General features: G+C 38.0%; 1 protein-coding gene across 4 annotated transcripts in view; it reads left to right on the top strand.

Annotated features, from left to right (window-relative positions):
- LOC122788049 (proto-oncogene c-Rel-like) overlaps positions 1-23842 on the top strand; it is a 2508512-nt gene that overhangs the window by 1370838 nt on the left and 1113832 nt on the right. For all 4 annotated transcript variants that reach the window (XM_044054974.1, XM_044054987.1, XM_044054981.1 and 1 more), the window contains exon 5: positions 21380-21520. In XM_044054974.1, coding sequence (XP_043910909.1) covers positions 21380-21520 — 141 coding nt within the window. The remainder of the gene's footprint in view (positions 1-21379; positions 21521-23842) is intronic.

Genomic DNA, 23842 nt, shown 5'->3' with positions numbered 1-23842 from the left:
CATCTAGCAGCCAGTATTTTTGTTCTTGTTTTCCATTTTCCCTGATATTCATAGGTTCATAGGTAGTTACTAGGCCTGCAGTCTAGGAACCATTGAGGAGCCTATCCCAAATTCCCAGTTGTCCCCAAGCACTGTCTTCTTAAGTGACTTGCTCATGGTCACACAGCAGGCAAATGAGGGCTCACGGAATCAAACCCTGTACCACAGGAATGACAGCTCATAACCCTAAACCATATGCACCAACTGCCAGACATTCAGCTGAGTGACCACTTTGAAATCTCTTCTGTGCATACACATGTGCATTTCTGTCTAAATGTGTCTTTTGTAGAATTGCTATTTCCACCCATTTCTTTTTTTTATTGCACCTTACATTTCTTGATATAATTCAGTACCATTTGCTTTTGGTTTATGACTGTAAGGCAATTTACTTTCTGTGATAACATGGACAGATTAGCCATTATGATAGAAAGCAGTTACTCACCTTATACACAACATTTGTTTTAATTGTGTATTTCCAGCTTTTAGCTTACATGCAATCACTAATGTTTGGCAGACTGAGTACTGCTTGTTGTCATCTCTGTTTGAATGTGTGTTACATTCTTCAGAATTTTTTAATTCAGTGAGTGAAAACACCAAAAACAGAAGACTAAACATTTTCAAAATCTCCATCCCCTATATTAACTTGCAACAAACACACAATACTGTGTACACTTTGAAAAAGTGAATTTTACCCATCCAGATCAAAGCAGGTGCTCCAAATCAATGACTGTACCCACACAGGTGTTAACTAGCCTAAAATTAAGTTTACCGTTGCCAAAGCACATGTCCAAGACCATGTTCGTTCTTAAACTGATTGTGCCCATTCCTTTATTATCGATATTCCCCTCCCAGATATGAAAAGCAGTTTGCATGCTTTTAGTAAACATTAACTTTTAGTTGTATGAAAACTGTATTGGATATCATTAAATAAACTAAAATGTGCCCTGTTATTAAATGTATTGAAATATTAAGGCTACTGGGAGGGAACTTCATTTTCATTTTTCACTGAACTGCTTGCTATTGTACCCTTTGATGTTAATTACAATGTGGTGATTGACATGTATGAAGCAGAGTATTCACAGGTCTAATGATTTATTGCTTGCATCTGCAGATGGCTGTACTCTAAATTAGCTAAGTGCTGAAAGATGAATCTGTGTTTTCTAGATCAAACATTTTTCAGCATGTAATGAGATAAAGGCTGATGAGATGTCAATTATTATTATTTTTTTAATAATTGTATAGCAGACAGCAATGGTCTGCAGGAGCTGGTATGCCATATGCATCATCTTCCCAAGTATAAATCCAAACTGGTTTGTATGTATATATTTTGTTATTTTTAATAAGGATTTGTTTACTACTTGTGCAATAATTTTGTAGTGGAAACTAAGAAGGCCAATAGGGCAGTAATTGTTTAATTAGGTCTAAAGGACAATTTTGAGGTTATATCAAAATTAATTTGGCAAGTGTGAAGGGTATGAATCCAAATTGAAGTAGATTAGTTTTGGAGAAAGTTTCTTCAAGAAACGTTTGTAAAAGTCTGTGGGAATAGAATCATGACCTGGTGCTTTATTTGCAAATGTTAAGACATTATCTTTTGTATTTTAAGTGATAGGTTAAAGTCACAGTTTAGTCTATGATTCTTCAGAAAATCAGCCATTTTATTCTCTACAAAGAACAGGATGTTAAATAGAGTTGCAGTAGTTGATAAAGACTTTTAAAATATCTAATAAATTGATATTTAGACCCAAAGAGGAGTTGATTTGTGCAAGAAAGTGGATTTAAAATGTGTTTAAAAAGGAAACATGACATTCTGTCTTGCAGTAATTATCTTTTATAATTTTCAACATATCAGCTTTTTCAGGATCTGTTAGTTATTGGTCTCTTTTTGACTGTAATTTAGATTTCTGATTTGCATATTTATTGTAATTAATATTCATTAATTTATCCAAAATGGAAAATTGCTCAAAATTAAATTTAACTCTGTCACTTCCAGGATGGCTACGCATTGGGTTACAGCTTAATTCTGGCTCTCCCAATGTGAAAACAGAAACTCAGTGGACTTGGATGTTTTAGTAAATTTCAGTAACTAACTAATAAGTGCACTGCCTAGATGCCAGGAAAGAAGAAATACAGAGGACTTGAAGGAAAATCAGCTACAAAAGGTGATGAAAAAACATTGGGAAATGTACTTTAGCTGTTTAGCAAAATGAAGAACAAGCTCCAGACATGACTTCCAGTAACCTTAAAGAAAGTATAAAGCAATTGCATACAGACCTGACTAAAATAAATGAAACACTAATGGAGTATATCAACTCAAACAATAAAATGCTGGAAAAAATGGGAGAAGCTTTAAACAGATACGCAGATGGGATGATAAAACTGCAAAACTCAGAGGTCAAAATGAAGAAAAGGTTGGCTGAATATGAGACTGCACAAGAAGAGATGTTTCAGTATTAATTTCATGAAAGTACAAATAAACAACTGGACTGGTATTCCACAACAGGAATTGTTAATTGAAAGGGCACGTCATATTTATGCTCCAAACCTGGCTATGAGAAAACAAGTTAGGCCTTTAACAGTAAAAATGCAATCTTGCCAGCAGAAGGAGTTAATTCTGCCAAAACTGTGGCAGAAGGTCGAAGTACTAAAAGTGGAAGGCTGTAGAGTATTTGTTGAGAATGACTACTCATTGTACACCAGACAGAAGAGGAATAAATGTATCCTAATATATAGGGAATGTTGAGAAGCAGGCATGAGATTCAAACTGCTGTACCCAGCTTTCTTCAAAATGATTTTCCATGGAGGGACAAAAACATTTTTTTCATGAAGTACATGCTAAGGAAGAAATACAAAAGTTTGTCCAGCAAAGAGAGCACTGTGAAACAGAAGGAGATTCTGCTTCTTGATCTTCTGGTAATAAAGATTACAGAGAGACTGTGCCAGTGAAACCTTTCGTAGTGTTTTAATGGAAAATGCTTGAAAGAGGGAAAAAACACAGGAGTTGACTAGAAGAAACAAGATTGCACTGGAGATGAAGTAGAGACAGAGTTTTGGAGATGGAGATGAACAGGAATAGAACAAGAAAATCTGGAAATGTTGGACTTGGACTTTGTTAAACTTGTAGGGCACTCTAAAGAATATGCGCTACTTCATATCATTAATGTTTGGAAACTAAAGTCAGTAATTTGGTAATTTACAAATGTGGGATTACAAAGCAATAGTTATATTTGTGAAAGAGGGCAGAACAAGAAAATCTGGAATTACTGGACTTGTTAGGAGTTTGTTAAACTTGTAGGGGACTCTCTTTATGACAATGTTCAGAAAAATACTGAGGAGGGAAGAGGAGGGAGAGTTAATAGTATTACTTAAGTGGTGCATGAATTTTTATTTATGTTACAGAACTGTTTCTTTCTCCTCATTCAGTTTTAAGAAATGTAGGGACTCCAGTATGAAAAAAAATGGATCTGGTTAAAAGAGCATGACTAAAGAAAAAACAGTGTGCTTTTTCTCATTCTTGCATGGGGGAATTAATGGGTTAAGGCCATTAATTGTATATAGTAACATGTTTTAACAGAAAGCAAGTAAATGAAAAAGAATATTGGATATTATAAGGTTTTTTTTAATAAACAGCCCTGTACCTGGTTCTCATGTCACTATCAAACAATCTGGTAAGGGGAAATGAATGACTTGGAGAAAATATTTTCTGAATGCATTCAAGTGTTTTCCCAGCCGGGAGAGCTATAAATATATGGCAAGACCAGACACACTTAAAATACAATCACAGGCCTTACTGTACATCTTAGCATGGATAATCTTTCTGTTTAGCTTAAGGCTGTGTGTGTGTGTGTGTGTGTGTGTGTGTGTGTGTGGTTGGAACTTTTGTTCCTGTTTGGGGGGGGGGTAAAACTTCAATATCTGAAGATGTACATAGTTTTATGTATTAAGTTAGTAGGTTTTAGGGGTAATGGGGGTCTGTGTGTATTTTTTTATTTCAGGGTTTTCAGTAAAAAAAAGTTCTACAAGATGTCACATAAACTCAAATGGAGATGAGAAGAAGCAGTTCTGTAGAAGATTAACTCGCCAAACAGCGCATGCATGCAACACAAACACTGGAACTAGATATTTAATAAAAAGGCTGTTATATATAAAAGGTGGGAAAATAATCTCTCAAGAATATCATTCTTTCTGTAATGTCTTTAAACGTTAATGGTCTCACAGATAAATACAAAAAAAGAAGGAGTAGAGAACTATAGTAAAAAATGTATAGTACAAATAGCTATGCTACAAGAGAGGTACTTGGAAAGAGCTGAACATATGAATTTGATAAAGAAGGGTTTTTAGGATGGTTATTCAGTGGAATACCTGGGGCAAAGGAAAAGAGGAGTACTTATTTTAATTGCAGGAGGAGCTCCAATATTAACAGAAGAGGGAATAAAAGACAACAATGGTACATCTGTTACTAAGGGGCTACTGGCAAGGGAGGAGGATTACACTGGCATGTATTTACATTTCACCGAAAACTGCTATAATGGAGCTAAAGAAAATTTTGGGAGAAATAATCAGCTTTCAGCAAGAAATATTATTTGTAGGTGGGGACTGGAATTTGATTTGCAACAGTGAAGATCTATGTGTCTGGGAGCCACAGAAAGGGAAATATAACAAAGGAGGGTAGATTTTTAATGACATTTATGAAAATATTTGGCATGGAAGATGTGAATTCAGTACTAGGAATTCAGAGTGAATTTACATGCTATTCTCCAAGATATAAAAACTGGACTAGGCTAGACAGAATTTACATTTCACAGGAACATGTACATTAAATTGAAGGTCTTGATATGCACCCAATAACTATTTCTGATCATGCACCAGTAACAACTAAAATAAAAATACAAGGTAATGAAAAAAACTGAGACAGTGGCACTTTCCCACGTATCTGTTGAAAAGAGAGGAATTTGAGGAATGAGTAGTGGAAATTATTCAGGAGCTGTTACGAAAAATAGAAGCAACTTCTGAAAATATAGTTAGAGAGTAGAATAAAATTAAAATTGAATTTAAAAATTGGGTGGAAATAAAAGAAAGGGAGATATGGTTAAGAATCAACACAAATTATTTAGAGGGACTGACAAATATTAATCTCACACAAGAAGAGGACTGACTACAGAATGCTAAACAGAAAATAAGGGATTACCTCAATAGTGTGCATGAGTTTAGAAAGATTGTTGTTGCAACTGATCTGAAGATGTCAGTCTTCATTTATTCCTTGGCCTGTGGGTTCCATTCCGAAATCGGAACCAACTCGACTGTACTACAGCCTGTGAGGACAAAACTCTTGAGCTTTTCTCCCTATCCATATTACTTCTCCATTTTACCTCAGATCTCGTTTGCCGCTTCTAGTGTCAGACACATTGCCAAACCTCTCGAGCTAAGTACAATTATATTTTAAAATTCTGTGGTTGTTTATCTTTTATAGCCTCTCTACTTTAGCTTAGAAACTCCCTGCTATAATTTTTTTCTCCTTTAGCTTCTTTCTGTCCCTTTTTTCACTTCAGTGAAACCTTCACTACTATAGTTGATAGACTTGATTTTCTTACTTCCTTACTTTCTACCTACAACAATAAGAAAAAAAAGTTTCCTTATATTTGTATGTTGTTTTTACTTCAGCTATTCCTGGTAAGGGGTCGCCACAGCAGAACTCCGGTTCACTAATGATTGTCAGTCGATTTTTACGGTACCGAGGTGCCAGCCCGATGCCCAACCTTCAACGAAGGCACACCCATTCACACATGTCTTTTGAATGCCACTTGACCACGTGGAGGACATGCAGACTTCACACAGAAGGCACTCCAGCCGAGAATCGAACGGGAGAACCTTTTTGCTGTGAGGTGACAATGCTACCGCTGCACCACCGCAGCTTTTTTCCGTATATTTATATATACCGCTGGTATTCTTTTGTCTACCATCATTGGTAGCACTTTCTATACACCTTTCTTTTTGTCTGTACATATACCTTTGTACCCTTGGGCATTCTGGGCCTACCACTGCTGGTAGCACTTTACTATAATTTTTCCCCTATCTCTAATTCCCTTTTTAGTGTGCTAGATTTGGCTGATAAAGGAAAAGGCACTTTTGGCTTTAAAAAATGTCAGAAGTGCAATAGGAAAATGCAAAATTCTGATGGTCATTTATTATAAGTCTATTGTTTAGGCTTGTTATATCTTCATGTAGACTGTTCATTATGTAATGCATTCAGTCACCGAGCCTTAATTGAACGAAAAAATAAATTGATGTTAAAGGGCATGCTTAAATCATCTTTTGAGGAAGCTTTATCTGGTTCCAAATCTAAGACGGACTCTTCTTCTTCTTCCTGTTCTTCAAAAACTGAGAATCATAAGAAGTCACTTAGCACCGACCTCTCTTTTGGCACCAGTGACTAAGAAACCTAAACTAGGGAATCCACAAAGGACTATGGAACCAAAAGCCTCTGCTCCAAGACTACTTATCAGCACTGGAGCAGACATTTGAAGTACTTGACAAGACTTCAGAATTAGACAACCCTGGTTCCATCCATCATACCGGCACTGACACTTGCGGTTCCAATAGTAATTCTTTAGGAACCAAAGTACACATTTCCAAGAATGCAATATTCCCCATCTATGGATCCCTGTATGGGACAATTGCCCTAGTCCTTCTCTGTAGAGACCTAAATCGCTGTCCACCCAGTCAGTTCACTCTGCCAAGAGTTTATCAGAATTGAATGTGCTGAGGCTGGTGGATCAGGTTCTTGCAGCGAGAGGATTGCCTTCTATGTCCTCTGTTCCAACTACACCCAGTCCTGGAACTACTTTCTCCATGACTCCACCATATCTTCCTCCTCTGACCCTATCTGTGGTTTTGGAGACTCGGGCTCTGATCCCTCCAGATTCAACAGCTTCAGATCCAGCCAGATCTTTTTCTCTGTAGCCAACTACTACCTTGACCTCTTCGGTCCTCTTGGAACTGGAGAGCTCCTGGGGTGCAGTCAGTTCCAAGGGGAATGCTTTGACTCCAGTTTTCTAGGAGCTGTCCTTGCACCTCGAGACCTCGGCACGTGTGAGCTCCAGTCAGGCTTCAACATCAAACCCTACCAGTGCTCCTGAAAGGATGCCGATTGATTGCCTCTGGAAGCAATTGGGGAATGATTATCCTTATACTAACATGCCTGGCTAAAAATATCTACAAATGTTTGGTTGCAAAGGATTATTACCAGAGGATACACCATTCCCTCCATAGTCATCTCAAAAAACTCAAAAGGATCCCCGATGTTCCATCCAGTCAGAGGGAACCAGAAATTCAAGAAATCAAAAAACTGCTAGAAAAAGAGAGTCATCCAACATGTCTCCCCAGACCAGAAAGAATTCGTAATTTCCTCAAGATTCTTTTTAGTGCCAACGAAGACAGGGTACTGGAGACCAATTTTGGATCTCACTGTTTTGAGCAAATCTGTGAAACAAACAAAATTCAGTCCATCCTTCCCTTCTAACGAAAGGATGATTGAATGCGCTCAGTAGATCTCCAGGATGTGCATTACCACATCAAGATGGACATGCGCTGCAGGAGATTTCTCCACTTCCAGCTTTGAGCCAATCACTATCAGTTCAGAGCCCTGCCCTTTGGTCTCACCACAGCTCCCAGGGTGTTCACCAGATGGCAATGGTAACATCTCACTTGAGACTACACGGACACCAGGTGTTTCCTTATTTAGACAACTGGCTCATCACTGCTCCCACTGGCATCTCTTAGAAAAATCAAGAGACTGTGTCCTTCAGACTTGTGCCAAGCTCAGAATCACAATAAACCATGAGAAATCTCATCTGATTCCAATGCAGAATCTGGAATTTATACAGGCAAATCTGAGTATGAACACTTGTATAGCTTCCCTTCCTTTTTCCTGTCTAGAAAAGATAAATTCTTAAGTCAGGAGAATCAGCAGCAGCACGGCATTAGCTGCACGTCGAGTACTGCAGGCTCTAGGTTCTGTGGTAGTGACCATTACCTTGGTACCTCTAGCAAGATTCCACATGTGGATTCTACAGTGGCTTCTTGCATCCTAGCGGTCCATTCTTCATCAACCGATGTCACATCATATTTTAGTACCAGCTGTTGCAAAGCAGATCTTCTCTGGTGGGTTCACTCCACAGATATTCTAGCGAGAAGCCCTTTCATACAACCCCAATGCCAAGCCATAGTGACCACGAATGCCTTCCAGATTGGGGCATTGTCTGGGCAAGACAGTCCAAGGCACTTGGTCACTTACATAGGCCAGCTTGAATGTCAGTGTCCTAGAGATGAGGCAGTGCTGTTAACATTGCAGGCCTTTCAAGTTGTTCTTCCTCTAGGGACAATTACGATCCAGACAGCATGTCAGTCATCTGGTATGTCAACAAACAGAGAGGAACCAAGTCTTATCCCCTTTGTCGAGAAGCACTCAGAGTTTGGGAGTGGGTGATTTCTTCCAACCCCTTTTTAATAGCTACGAACATCCCAGGGACTTCCAGTGTGATAGCGGACAAGCTGAGCAGAAGCATTCTCATGCCTTACAAGTGGTCTCTCAACCCAAAAGTGGCACAAATGATTTTTCTCCACTAGGGCACATCTTGCTGCAACTTCTTTGCATCATCCCAAATCAACAAGTGCAGCAGCTACTTGGTTCCCCCCTCTTGGAGAATCCCTGAGAGATGCTGTCCTTCATAATTAGCCCTCAGGACTTCTGTATGTCTTTCCCCCGATACCGTTAATCCCTTAATTTCTGAAGAAAGCACCCAGGTTGAAGAGCAAGGTGATCCTCATTGCCCTATTCTAGCCTCAACAGATTTGGTTTCCCTCCGTCTGGCCTCATCTGATTCAGCAACCGTGGACTCTGGACCCAGCTTCAGATCTCCTGTCGCATTCAGAGGGATTAGTTCACCCGAACCTTCAGAACTTAAGGTTCAAAGTGTGGTTTCTCCACTTCCAGTGATTGCCAGGCATAACATTATGCCCACTCCAGTCCATAAGATTATTTTGGCTTCACATAAACCCTCCACTAGAAAACTTTATTGTAGTAAATGGAAAAAATTCTCATGTTGAGCTCGTAATAATACCGTTGATCCTCTTTCAGTCCCCATTACAAAAATGTTAGAGTTTTTGACATTGCTCTTTGAAGAAGGAGCTACTGCTTCTGCCATCAGTGTTCAGCTAGCGGCCATTTCAAATTTTCACAGTGGGTTACAGGACACCTCATTAATGTCTCATAAACTTTGCAAGGCCATTTTGAAAAGAACCTTGATGCTGAGGCCTCTTCATAAAGATGTGTATGTTCCATGGGATCTCAACTTGGTTCTTCAGACTTTGATATACCCCCCTTTTGAGCCTGGAGCCACTTGTGAGCTAAAGTACTTGTCTTGGAAAATAGCTTTATTAATAGCTATTACCTCTGCTAGAAGAATGTTAGAGATTCAGGCACTATCTTGTAAATCATTATGTTTGACTTTTCATCCAGATAGAATTTCATTAAGGACTAATCCATCCTTTCTTTCAAAGACAAATATTAATCAGACTATTAATTTACCAGTTTTATTTCTAAAATTTTCAAAAAAAGGAGAATATTATTTTCACTTATTAGACGTCTACAGACAATTGCATTTCTACTTCATAGAACAAAATCTATCAGAAAATCTGATCAGCTGTTTATTGCCTTTTCTAGTGCTAGACTGGGTAGAACAGTATCTAAAGTTAAGCTTTCTAAATAGTTGAAAGATTGCATATCCTACATATACAGCAAAAAGAATGTTGAATTACCTGGACTTGTTAAAGCACACTGTGCCAGAGTGATAGCCGATTCTGCAGTTTTTCAGTCCAGAGCTTCCTTGGATGACATTTGCGCAGCAGCAACTTGAACTACTCCACATACCTTTATTACTCATTACAAATTGGATTTGGCCTCCAGGGGAAGAGTGTCCTTTGGTTCTGTGGTGCTCAGGAATATTCTTCAGTGAGTCCACCCAAGATAAAATGTAGCTGGGGACTCTATCCCATACGTTAAGGAATAAATGAAGATTGACAACAGATAAAGAAGTTATGCACTCACCATAATGTTCCATCTGTGTTGTTGATCTTCATTTATCCTTGACTTCCCTCCCTCCAACCCTCAACCTTTGATATCTCTTGGTGATAAAAGCTGAGTCTTTATTTACAGTCCTTTTAGCCATCCTTTACCAGATATGCTCTTCACAAAAGTACTTTCAGGATACATATCTATCAGCAAACTCGATCTGAGGTAAAATGGAGAGAAGCCTTTTGGGTAGGAAGAAAAGCTTGATAGTGTTTGGTCCTCGCAGGCTGTAGTATGGCTGAATTGGCACAACAACTCAGGCAACAGAAAGTAGAAAGGGCAGTCACAAAGCATAAGGACCTATTACAAGGAAGATAACAAGGAATCTTGTAGAACTATTAGAAATACTTTGGAAATTCTATGAAAGTCTGCATAAAGCAGAGAAATAGAGAAATCAAGAAAAGGTAAAAAATGGAAATGTTTATGGAAGAATTAAATATGCCAGGGCTAGAAGGAGAGGAGGCTCAATTACTAACAGGATAGGAGGATATGAGATAAAAATGGTGATGTATAAGCAATCTACAGGAGAGTCCTCAGAAACAGATGGTATTCTTGTGGAAGTTTAGAAGCTAGGAGGGAAAAACTGATAAAGATCTGAAAGGTTTTGTTTAACAGCATTTTAAGAGGAGGAAAAGTACCAACATCCTGGAAGAAAGCAGTAGTAGCTGTAATACCTAAAGAGGGTAAAGATCCATCACATCTACTTCATACAGGCCCATTTCAATACTAAATCATAAAGTGTTTGTCTATAATGGCTAAAAGAATGGCAAAAGTGATGCCAACAATTATAGATATGGATCAGTATAGTTTTGTGGAAGGGAGGCAAACATTTGACAACATAAACAGAACAGCTATGATCCAGAGAGAAGCAGAATGTAAGAAAATACCACTGTTGCTGGTGGGTCGTGATGCAGAGAAAGCATTTAACAGAGTAAGCTGGGATTTTATGAGCAGAGCAATGGAAGCATTTGCATTCCCTGATTAAAATTATAAGGTTAATTAGGAGGATATATGAAGAACTGGAGGGGAAACTTAAAGTGGGTGGGGTCCTTTCTGATAATCTCTGCTTGAGCAGAGGAACCATGCAGGAGTGTCTTCTCTCCCCTTTGTATTTGCATTATATTTAGAACCATTGGCAAAGAAAATAAGTGACTCAGACGTTCAAGGATATAATTGGTATGGTACTCAAGAAAGGCTAGCTATAATTGCAGATGGTATTATTTTATACCTGACAAAACCAGAAAGGGACATTACAGTGCTGAGGAACATACTGAGACAGTTTCAAACCTTTTTGGGATGAAAAATGAATGAAGCTAAAACAAAAGCAATAGCAGCAAATTATGTACCCACATAAGAATTGGTTCTGCAGTATCCATATTTATAGGGACATGATAAAATGAAGTATTTAAGAGTATGGATTAAAAGTGATACCAATGTGGCAGCAAAGCATATGTGGGAAGAGACTATAAACTAAAGATAATACAAAAACTGAAAAAAATGGTAGCTCTGTTATATGTATATAGATAGCAAGGTACATGGGTTCATAGGTTCGTACTAGGCTATCTGCCCTAGGGCATTTATAAGCCTAGCCAGAGTGTGTGTGGCTTTCGCCACCCCTTGGGATGAGAATACTACGCCCATTTAGGGTTTAGTTTACTGTGTCTAGTAGTGACACAGAGATGACCCCCGGGGTAAACCTACGATCTCCCATCCACTCGTCAAGATTTCTCTTGAAGAGAGTTAGTGAGAGGCTCTGCCTAACATGGACTGGGATTCTGTTCAAGAGTGTAGGGATCCTCTGGGTTATGAATCTGTCCCTCCAGCACGTCCTATTTATTTCTGTGTTGAGGTTCAAATCTCTTCCTCTCATGGCTTTGATGGATTTGGATTTTCTGAGGTGGAGCATGTCCATTAATTCCGGATTGGACATGGCCTTGAACGTCAGGCATAGATCACCTCTAAGTAGGCGGTATGTGACTGAATAGAGCTGGAGTTTCTTCAGCCGGGCAGCATATGACATATGTTTGAGACCCTTTATTCTCTTGGTGAGGAACTTTTGGGGTCTTTCCAACTGCTGCAGGTGTCGGGTAAGATACATCCCAAATGGGGCATTGTACTCAATCATGGCCCTGATAAGAGAAGAGTACAGGGGCACAATGACCTCTCTTGATCTAGATGTGAATCCCTTCATGTTAAGGTGGGCAATATAGAAGGTCTTCCTAACCACCTTGGCAATGTGAGTGTCAAATGAGAGGTTACTGTCAACTTGGGTCCCTAGGTCCCTGATTACCTCTTCCATACTTAATGGATTACCACCTATGTGGTAATTTGTGGGTACCTTGTTTTTCCCAAAGGGTATGACTATACATTTTTTGGTGTTCAGTTTAAGGCCATGGCTCTGGCACCAATTATCCATTTCTATGAGGCCTCTCTGAAGGATGCTTGTGTCCGCTGGAGTATCAATTATGCTACAGTCATCTGCGAACTTTGTCAGCCACAATCCTCCTATGTTTGCTTGCACCTCGGAAAAATAAATGCCGAACAAGAGGGGTCCCAGGACTGAGCCCTGTGGGACACCGCTTGTGACTGGCTTAGAGTCTGACATGGCTCCAGCAATTCTGACCTTGTGGGTTCTGTCCTTGAGCCAGTTTGCGACCCATCTTGTGACATATGGGTTTACATTTAAGCTGGTGAGTTTGTCTATGATGCCCGAGTGGGGTATTGTGTTGAAGGCTTTTGCAAGGTCAAGGTAGGCTGTGTGAACTGCCTTACCCTCATCAATGGCCTTAGTGACTGTTTCAAAAAAGTCGACCAAGTTCAAAAGGCAGTATCTGCCCTTGACAAAGCCAAATTGGGTAGGATCCAATGTCTGTAGGTCCCCAATGTCTTTGTTTATGAGTACCATAATGATCCTTTCCATAGCTTTGCAGACCAGGCTCGTCAAGCTTATGGGGTGGTAATTTCCAGGGTCCGTAGAAGCACTGCCTTTGTGGAGTGGGACCACTGTTGCAGTACGCCACTCTTTGGGTACGTAACCTGTAGTAAGGCTAAGATTAAACAGCAGCCTTATGTGCGGGTTTAGTTCCTGTTGGAGTTCATGTAGCACGCAGCCCGGGACACCGTCCGGTCCCATTGATGCTGTGTTTTTAGCTTTGGAGAGGGCAGCTCTCACCTGGGCATCTGAGATGTTAGGGAGGCTACACTCTGCTGGGATAGATATTTCTCCTTTTGGGGGGGGGGCGGAGAAATTTGCACTGAACCTGTCTGCCAGAATGTTGGCAATGTCTGTGGGTTCAGTGTATTTTGTGTCATTTTGGACTAACTCTGAGCATATCTGGGAGTTTCCACCCAGGTTTCTAACATAGCTAAAGAAGGCCTTGTGATTGTCTTTTGTGTCTTTTGCGATTTTTCTCTCAAAGTTGGCCTTGGATGATTTTATGAGTGATCGTAGTTTTTTGCTAGTACTGATCAGAGATGCCTTCCCTTTTAGGGATTTTGCTCTGTCATGTAGTAGCTTCCTCCTCCTGTTGTAAAGTTTGTTAATGGCTGGGGTCCATCAGACAGGGCGCCTGCCTTTGGGGAATGGGTCTTGGATTTATTAGGGATTGCATGATCCATGCATTCTTGAAGGTGCCCGTAGAAGGCATTTATAAAGGATTCACCGGTGTGGGTTGGGGTTTCCACTGGCCCAGGGGCCTTGAAGGATACCACTTCAGTCTTAAGAAGTGTGAAGTCGGCTTTTGAGAAGTTCTTCACTGTGGTCTTTTGTGCAGGGGGCGGGATGTGGATTTCCAGTGAGATTAATTTATGGTCTGATCTCAACAATGAGGGGTATACTTCCGGTGTGGAGAATTTTGTCCCCATGTTTGTGATGATCAGGTCTAGTATATTATCTCCTCTTGTGGGAGTGGTGACTAGTTGTTCCATCGCATTTGAGTTTATGAATTCTAGGAACCTTTGGGCTAGGGTGTTGGGGCTTGAGTAATGTTCCCAGTCTATGTTTGGGTAGTTGAAGTCTCCCAATATGATGGTATTTGGAGAGACATTCATACTTTCCAGTGTCTTCAGGAAGGCTGAGTGGGATTCCTGAGTTTGAGAGGGTGGTCTGTAGCATGCTACAAACTGTAGGGCAGTTTTGCCTATGGTTAGTTGCACCTGCATGGTCTCCGATGCTTCATGCATTGCCACTAACCTGGAGGTGTGGGTATCTTTGATGAATATGGATACTCCCCCTCCTTTTGTGGTTCGGTCCAAGTTTTGGGGCCGGAAAGCATGATATGAGGTAAAACCTGGTAGTGCTGGGGTGATTTCAGGAGCCTTGAACCAGGTTTCAGTCACTGCACAGACATCGATGTTCTCCATACTGAGGAGAGCTTCGAGAGCGTGCATCTTAAGGTTTAGACTTCTGGCATTGAGCAGCATTACCCTTAGTTTTTTTTCACTTGTGTTTTCTAGGGAGGTGGGTTTGTCTTTTGAGCCTTGCCTAAAAAAGGCACTATGGGGGTGGCAAGAGCGTTGGCCAATATCCGGAAGCCCAGGGGTGACAGGTGCAAGCCATCCCTTGCAAAGCAGCGTGGCTTGTCAAGCATGTCATCCCAAGCAGACAGACATTGGATCCCCTTAGAATGACACCAGTAATTAAGCCAATTGTTAAAGCTGATCATTTTGTTTTTGTACTGTGGCATCATTCTTGGTGAGGGTAAGATGCTGCTCAGGGTCAGGGTCATACCGGCCTGGGCTACATAATCAGAGAGCTCCTCTATGTCTCTTTTCATGTAGTCCAGGGAGGTACTTTTCAGGTAATTCACACCGGCATGGTCAAGGACTGAGTCATATTTGTACTTGCTTTGGAGTGACCTGAGTGCTTGTGTTATGTGGCAGATTCTAGCGCCCGACAGGCAGCTTACTGTAACCTTTTCCTTGTTCAGTCTGGTGAGCGGGACGTCAGTGTGGCTGACTATGGAGTCACCTATTACAAGCGTATCTTGCATGTTGTTTGGCCTTAAGGGCTGTGACTGTTTAGCACACTGACTTTGTGAACTATGTGTTGCATGTGCTATGTGTTGAGGTAGGGGTCGCTTGGGTGTCTGCTTTGGAGGCCTCTGTTGTTTTGGTAGATTTTTAATCAGAGCCTCCAAGTATGTTTTTGTGTGTTTGTGTTTGGTTTGCAGTTGTGATAGGTCTATGTGAGACTGGGTTTGTGGTGTGCGTGGTTACCTTCTCCTCCTGACTGGTTTTGCCAGTACTGAGTTGAGAGAGCTCAGCCTCCAGTTTGGCTATATAGTTGCATCTCTCACATATATTTGTATTTGTTGGGAGGAGGAGAGGGTTGTCTGTGTACATGAGGCAATTGTAACATTGCCTCAAGATTCCCAGATTTACCAGCTGAACAGGAGAGGATGCCAGCAACTGACCCTTTGACATGCTAGAATAGTGTAAAGGATTGCTGTGTAACTGAGTCAGAAAGGACCTATAGGGAAATGGGTAATCAAGGGGATTTAGGTGATTTAGGTACAAGCAGTTAAAATGTTTAGTCCCTTTAGTTTTATACACTGGTCAGGCATATTTTTATCAACCGGTGGAGAAGTTGTGAATAGCAATTAATGAAGAATTTTATCTGGGAGGGAACACAGCAAGAGTCAATTGGGATAAGCTTATTCTTCCAATAGAACAGGGTGGATTGGCATTACCCAAGTTGAACAGGTATTTCAGAGCAACACAGTTAAGGCTCCTGTACATAGCACAAGCAAAAAACTATAATTCAAAGTGGAAAGATATGATGATATATGAAAGATACTCAAGTAACAGGGAGAGACTTGGATTTTGGATGCAGACCTTTAAGTAGAACAGTAATAATCATACGGAATATGATATGCATAAAGTAGCAGAAGGTCTTCAAAGAGCTAAGCCAACATGGGAATGGAGAAAGGCGATTCTGCTAATAGAGCTGACTGCAGCTAGGGTACAGACATTAGCCAAGAGGGGATGGGGAATATATTGGAGAAAACTGGCAAAGGTACCAAGGTATGGGGAGCAAATAAATAGGGAAAGCCAATAGAATGGAAAGATGCCAAGAACATATTTCGATTGCAAGCTAGAGATTGCCTTCTATATCAAGGACTGATATCATTGTATAGACAAAGAGAAAGAAATAGGGGAGTCCTAATGAAAGACCAGCACCAATAGAGTTTTTAGTAGAATCTAGAAAAGAAGTTGCCTTTACAAAAGAAATTAGTAGAGCATATAAAATATTGCATGATAACTATAACAATCAATCAGAGGAGGTTAGGAAAGATTGGAAGGAGAGGTTAGTTAAGCAATTCAGGAAGAAATAATGGGGGATATATGTATGTCTCCCAAATATGCAACAAAATCAAGATTATTTAGGATCTTTGCCTGGAGGTGTTTACATAGATATTTTTATACCCCAAGCAGACATCAAAGAATTTTTCCTCCAGTAGGCAGCAAATGTTGGAGGTGTGATGGGGAATAAAGAAAGAGGTAACTGGGAACATATTTTCTGGGAGTGTAATGAGTTGGCAGACTTTAAAAGTTTCCCTGCAGACTGCTCTGTTGGAGATGCTGGGTATATCTAGGGAAATTATTTTTTTGAACTTTGATACAGAATTGGAATTGCCCAAAGACAGTAAGGTCTTGCTGAGTGTAATTATGATGGCAGCCAAAAAAGTAATTACTAGAAAGTGGAAATCAAAGTCTAAACCAACTGTACTAGAAGTAGCGAAGATAGTAACAGAGATAAAACGACTGGAACTGGGATCTTTAGAAAAGGATAGGAGCAAATTACATAGGAAAAAATGGGAAATATGGGATCAGTACATGCAGAGGAGGAACAAAGTTTAAAAGAAAGCAAGATTTGAAAGAGCTATGTTATGGTTGACTAAAAATGACTGGGTATGTTAAAGGTGATATATAATGTTTGCAGGTATGGTTGTTGGCACAAGTTGGAATGTATAATATTTGCAACTGAGATTATGTCGCTATGGTTTATTTTTATTTATTTATTTTACATTTGTTAACCGGGCTAGTCCAACTGGATACATGTCCATTTTCAGTGGAGGCCCGAGGAGAAAAGCTCCGAGTTTACAAAACATTTAATATTACAAGTAAATTAAAAAAAAAAACAACAGTACAAAAATGTATAACAAAACGTTACTAAGAACAAGGTTTGTACATAGTAAAAAATTATTTGACTATTTTCCCAAAAAAAAAACAATAAGTAAGTAAATAGAGAAAAGATGGGGATATAAGGATACTAAGGACATCTACAGGATAAGACAGGATTTGGAAAACAGGATTGGTGGTTAGATGGGATAGGTAGAGCTGGACAGAGTAGAAAGGTCAGTGAGTAGTTAAGATATAGGGATTCATTTTCATACAGGGTTTATTTTCATTTATATAAGTGTAACATGGCCTATGTCATGCATGATAATTTAAACAAATTAAATTTAACTCCCTTCTTCCGATATTTCTGTCTGAGAGTGATTTGAAAGATAAAGCTAGCAATATATGATTTAAAAGCAGCAGGTTTGTGATTAGTGAGGTCCCTGTTGAGAATTTTGTCCAAAATTCTTCGATTACAGAATTAATTTATTTTGATGAAAATTGTTTTATCTATGAAACAAGTTCTTGTATTTTTTCATAAATCAACAAACCAATTTTCTGAGAAGGGGAGTGTGGTCCAAGATAACATCGGGTAGAAAATGAATATTTTTAAAGTGACTTATAAAATTTGAAGAAATATAATTATAATTCATTCTAGCTGTATTTTTATATATTGCATTTAAATTAGTAAAATCTGATAATGAAGGGTATTTATACTTCCAATTTTCAAATGAATTGAAAGTAGTCAGGAAACTCTAAGACATTTTTTTTAAAAAAGCCTTGAGTGAGTAATAAGGCAAATATAAAATTCCATACTGAAGTTATAATTATCAAAGTAAGTAAGACCATTTGATAAATCTTTCAAAAGTGGGTATAATCTGTAAATGGAGCATAAACTGAACTGCTTATAAAAATGAGAGTTGTATATTTTACTTCAATCAAAGCCATTATGTTGTGGGTATTCCAGTAACTGTCTAGGATTGGATAATCAACACTGGTAAACTCTGTTTTTAGATTAGTTAATAAAAGAGTACCTGAAGGGCTCCTTGGCTGAAAGCATTGAATGTTTATTAAATGACAGGTATATTTCGTCTAAGCAAACAAATTCTGCTGAAGGAGATGTAATTAATTAAAGTAGTTGTGCTGTTTTGACAGGGTGATTCATTTACGTGTATTCATAGAATTTTCACAAAGAAAAAAAACTTTGAGAATTTCTAACCAAACATATCGTGAATAGCAACAGCCATAGAATAAATTTTGAACAAGTCATAATCGAACAACAAATTAAAAAAAAAACAATAAATCTTTATTCCATAAAAATCATAATGCCATGAAACCCCACCCCTAAAAAATTAAAGTCAATGAAAAAAAATGTTGCCTGGAGATTCCAAGCAAAACATTTATCCCTGAAAGATTAGCTTGTGCTTTCTCACCTGAAGAATATATTAATGATAAATCTTTTTTATTTAATTTGCAAAATGGCTGGAAAATGAAATCTGACTGAAATGCTTTTCAATGATAGCTGTTTATGTAGATTTGCAAGCAGCCTTATTTTGTGGCATTTTACAGTAGTATAATCTTAAAAAATGTTATAAGAGTTTGTTTATACAGAAAGCATTTTACCTTTTGAGCAGCCATAAAAAATCACATATGTGTCACTTAATGAAGATAATCTAACCACAACTGCTCAATTAAAGCCAGATTTAGGAAGGCTAACACAGTGCAAGTATATCAGGTTTATATGAAGGTATGTATTTTTCATATAAACTTTGGTAGCTAGCATTGAAAAAAATATCCAAAACTGTGGATAAATGGGTTGAGTATTTTTCAGATGCTCAGGAATACCCCCAAAATCTGAAATTTAATCTCCTTACCCTTGTTTCCATGTGCAGAAGTCCCTCATGAATGAGAATCTTTGACATTGTTATCTATACTTAATTTGTTACAGTTTTAAGAAAAGTTGAATAATTCAGATTAATTTTTAATTTAACATTGACACTGTAATGGCAAGTTTGTGTTAGTACTGGCCAAGTTCATGCATAATTTAATTTGATCTTTAGAACATATAAAATAACTTTTGCCACTGCTAGCCACATTGCCATTGTTAATAATGTGAAATTCTAAACTAGTTGCAGTTTTAACCAAATCGGCAGACTTAGTCACATCAGTGTTCATAGAATTAAAAACAGTACCTACTAGAAAACTAACTAGATGTGAAAGCAATGCTAATTTATCAAGTTTTCTCAGTTCTTCAGGTTGCGGAATACCTTTTGAAGAATTTGAGTTTTTGAGGAGTAGGCCACCTTTCTGATTCAACTCTAGAATGGCAAGAGCTTCTGAAGCCATGGCATTCTTTAACAATATTTTAGAGTCTGTTATTAATTCCACAGCCATAGTGGTATCCTGAATGAACTTCAAAATCTTCCCCTGTAAATGCCTTTTTTATTACCTGGACTAAATGTTGTTGCCTCAGAAGCGGTAAGAGCTGCAGCCTCCACTCCAGAGTTTAAAGAGCTGTCTCCTTCCTCTGTATTTTTTAGTTTTCATTAGACTTACTGGTTGCAAAATGTTCTTGTTTGCATATATAACAGGCAAGTCGATGACCCTGCCAGTATTGCAGAAAATGAATGTATTGAAGCAGAGATATTTCTACTGCTACTCCTATTTAATACTTTAGAAATTTGATGTTAGATCTTAGAATTTTTTAATGTTGGGAGACTGAGTGGGTTTGAGAGGAAAAATGGAATCAATAAATTTCATATTCTTCGTCTTATTGCGCTCTTAAAGTCTAATCAAATAAAAAAAAAAGAATAGAGGTTTATTTTTTTAAAGTTTAATAAGAAATTTGATGGAAAGGGAATGAGTAAACTTGGGAACCAATATTGATTACAGTGGAGTTAATACGAGAGTTAATACATTCTCTTCTATAATTCTACTCAAGGTATGTTAGCAGGGCAATCCAGACTGTTATAGTTGAGAAGCACCAGATGGGGGAAGTCAAATGTGGAAAAAAGATAAGGAATGTGTACATTGGTTTTGCTATCTGGATTTTGATATCACTGAAGATTAGTGTCTTCAAATATGTATCTGTTGGTTGTATTGTAATAAATTTGTTCTGTCACGGTGTGATGAATTGGGTATGGGGATATTGTGCTATACAAATATTTTGATGAAGATTAAAAAGCACAATATTTTAGACATGGCAGAGTCACGTAACATAAAATAATGGTACACAATTCATTATTCATCTGACAGAGGCAGTGTCATCATTATCACCATCAACACTGTGACCTGCAGGACTTAGTCTGGCATCTAAAACTTTCCCAGGCTTCCTAAGTACTTTGTCTTTCACCAATATCCTTTTCACCTTAAGATCTTAATCCAGATCCCCTAGCCAGTCATACAGATTTGAGTGCATGTGCTTTTAACTTTTAATTTTTAATTTTACAATGATGTAGTAAACTGGGATGTTTCAAAAATTAAAACATCCTTAAAAATAATTCATATTTGTCTTGAAGCTACTTAAAGAAAACCTGTGGACAAGAAATGCTTTTCAAAATAAATTGTATTTGAGATCGGCATTTTAACAGAAATATTTAGAACAGCAAAAACATTTGATTTCTGACTATTAGCTTTACTTGCAGGTAACATACATAGATGATGTCCGGTAATACTCTTTTTCTAAGCTCTGGATCAAGAATCATTCATCACACATCCTTCAGTTTTTTTTTGTTGATGATGATGATATAAAGTGCCTTGCTTATGCAATCAGAGTGACTCAAAAATGTTTTTTTTTTTTTTTTAACTCTGTATGTGTCATTTCATGCTGGGGACTCTCAGATTTTTTTGTCAGTACTAAAATAGTTGTATTTACCACTTATTTAGCCTTTTCCAATCATTTTTTTTCATAAATAAATATTCGTAAAAATGTACTGCCTTAATTTCCTTATTGTTTCATTATAAACTTTAGGTTATTGTACTTTTTTAGAATTTGTTACCAGTCTGCCTTTCTGTGTGTTTATTCTGCATAATCTAAATTCACATCGATCGAGAATTTTCATAGTACCTCTTATTTATTCTGGTTTTCAGTTCCTCAAGAAGCACTGTTGCGTGTGGAAGACTATGATCTAAATGTAGTGCGACTGTGTTTCCAGGTGTTTCTTCCCGATAGTCATGGCTGTTTTACCATTGAGCTTCCTCCAGTTGTCTCAAACCCTATTTATGACAACAGTGAGTATTCCTGACAATACTGTATTTTATAACTTTCAGAGGAATTTATTTGTTTACAGTATTTTGAATGGCAAATGTCATTTTATAATTTCTTAGTTCACTGTTTTCAAGTCAGTATTAAACCTGATGCAGACTTGAAAAACAGTAGGCAGTTATCACTTGAATTTTGAGAATGTTTAGTAAGGCTTTGGTAACTGGTACAGTTATCCATTAGATTTTAGTATAATCGTTTGCCACATGTATTAATACTGCAGAACTGGCACTCCACCATTGGTGTTCTCTAAATATCTCAAAGGAAATTTCAAATAAATATATTGTGAAATACCAGTATTCAGCTGATGTTCTCCACTGGTCTTTTGTATTTGACTACATTATCATTTCTAACAATCCTTTTCTATATTTTGATTTTTTAAATTTTCCATTGTAAACATTCATTGGGAGGATGTTTAACAACATTTTGGTTAACTTCTGTTCCTGGATTAAGTCAGAATGATGGGAGTTTATCGTTCTATGAACCCAGCTAGAAGTTAGAACAGAGGACTAAATCTCTGAGCTGTAAATGAGCTGATTCCTGTGCTCCTGGTAAGGGCATGATTCCTTTCATCTCCATTGTATTACTGTGAGGCTCTGAGCAAGTCACTTAACCAGACAGTGTGCTGTTTCGTCCTTGAAAAGAGACACTTTTTATCCAGTTGGCTTATCCAGTCAGTAAATAGGTAAAGTAAAAATAAATAAGAGAAAATTCAACAGCCAGCTTGAGAACTTTGCATTCATCAGAAGACAATGTGTGGCTTTGTGAACCTGTGTGATTTATGTTTTGCCTTGATGCATTTACACTGTATCCTGAGTGTCAACAGCAATGACAAGGACAATGTACACCTTGCAGTTTGTAAATGTTACGCATGGTACAATTCATTATCCTCTTATGTTTTATTTTTTTACTTACAGAGTGATATTCTGAACATTTCATCAAACAAAGGAATTGTGTTTTTTTGCCCTTTTATATTTAGCATGTAGTGATAATACTGGACTATCTAAAATATATTTATTTGACTTTCCATGTACATAGAAGTTGTGACAAAGGGAGATGCTGCCAGAACAGCTCTCTGGAATTTTGTAAATAATTATATGTCATTTGTGAATATCAACATGATTCATATAAGATGCTTGTGTTATAACTGTATTAGAACTGTATGTTATGTATATATCAAACTGCTTGAAGGTATTCGCAATGTGCTGTTTGAAATGTAACCACAGTGTACCCTACTGGAAAAGAACAGAAATGTACATGCATTATTGTAACTGTTTAGATGTACGTATTTTAACAGTAGAAACTGGGATACAGGAGGTTAACCTCAGTCCTAGTAAGTTTTAGAAAAATAGTTGAAATTAAATTACTTTATGGCAGCAAGGAGAAGCAGAGTCTGTCCTGAGAGGCTTTCAATATTGTCTTGGAAGTGTTTTATTGTTTTATGACTTCCAGCATTTGCCAAAGATCTGAGGAAAGGCCCTTGTCTATGTATTTTTACAGGTAGATACTAAATGCTACCAGCTGCCATCAAGGGTTGTTTTTGGGCCTAGGAACTAGGAGTCAGATGACAAGCAATGATGGCATTCTGCAAGTTATCCCAACAGTAATATTTAAGATATTAATTTGAGAACTCTCTGAGAGAGACGCAGCATTCTGTATTATGTCTTTGACCTGACAACAGCAACTAGGGAAGGTCCATTCACCACATCTGCCTTGCTCTGTAGTAAGTAAGTTCTTAGGTTATAGTAATTCTCATAGGTATAGTTAGGATTATAGCAATGCTTATCATTGATATTTTTATTTATTTATTTGAGTCTGTTCTCGAGTGTTGTTTTAAATATTTCCTGTGATTATAAACTCTGATGTCACTGTGAATATATATTTAGTATTGTTTTGTTATTTTCTTATTTATTATTAAATATATTAAAGCATTTCACTGTGACTGATCTGTGTAGAGATATTTAAGTTCTGAGAGTACTTGCCTGTTTACTTGGTGACACTGTTTGGGTCACTCCTAAAAACCTTGCTGTTTGTCAAACTACCATTTGTATTGATAGTAACATTACATAGTAAGATTAAACACCCATTGTTAAGGGCCTTAAAGTAGCTGATAAGGAACTGGCTGGTGGCAGTTATACTTTATAGTTAGGGCAAAAGTGGGCATAGCTAGTAAACCTGTGCCAACCTTTCCCAGGTGTGTGTGTGTGTGTGTGTGTGTGTGTGTGTGTGTGTGTGTATGTATGTATGTATGTATGCGTGTGTGCATTTGTATAAATCAAACCTCAAAGAGT

Source organism: Protopterus annectens, chromosome 1.part2 (genome assembly GCF_019279795.1).
Source record: "Protopterus annectens isolate FY-2018-M chromosome 1.part2, PAN1.0, whole genome shotgun sequence".
Classification (NCBI taxonomy): Eukaryota; Metazoa; Chordata; order Ceratodontiformes; family Protopteridae; genus Protopterus; species Protopterus annectens.
The sequence above is the reverse complement of the archived record's forward strand: the minus strand, read 5'-3'. Positions and strand labels throughout refer to the sequence as shown.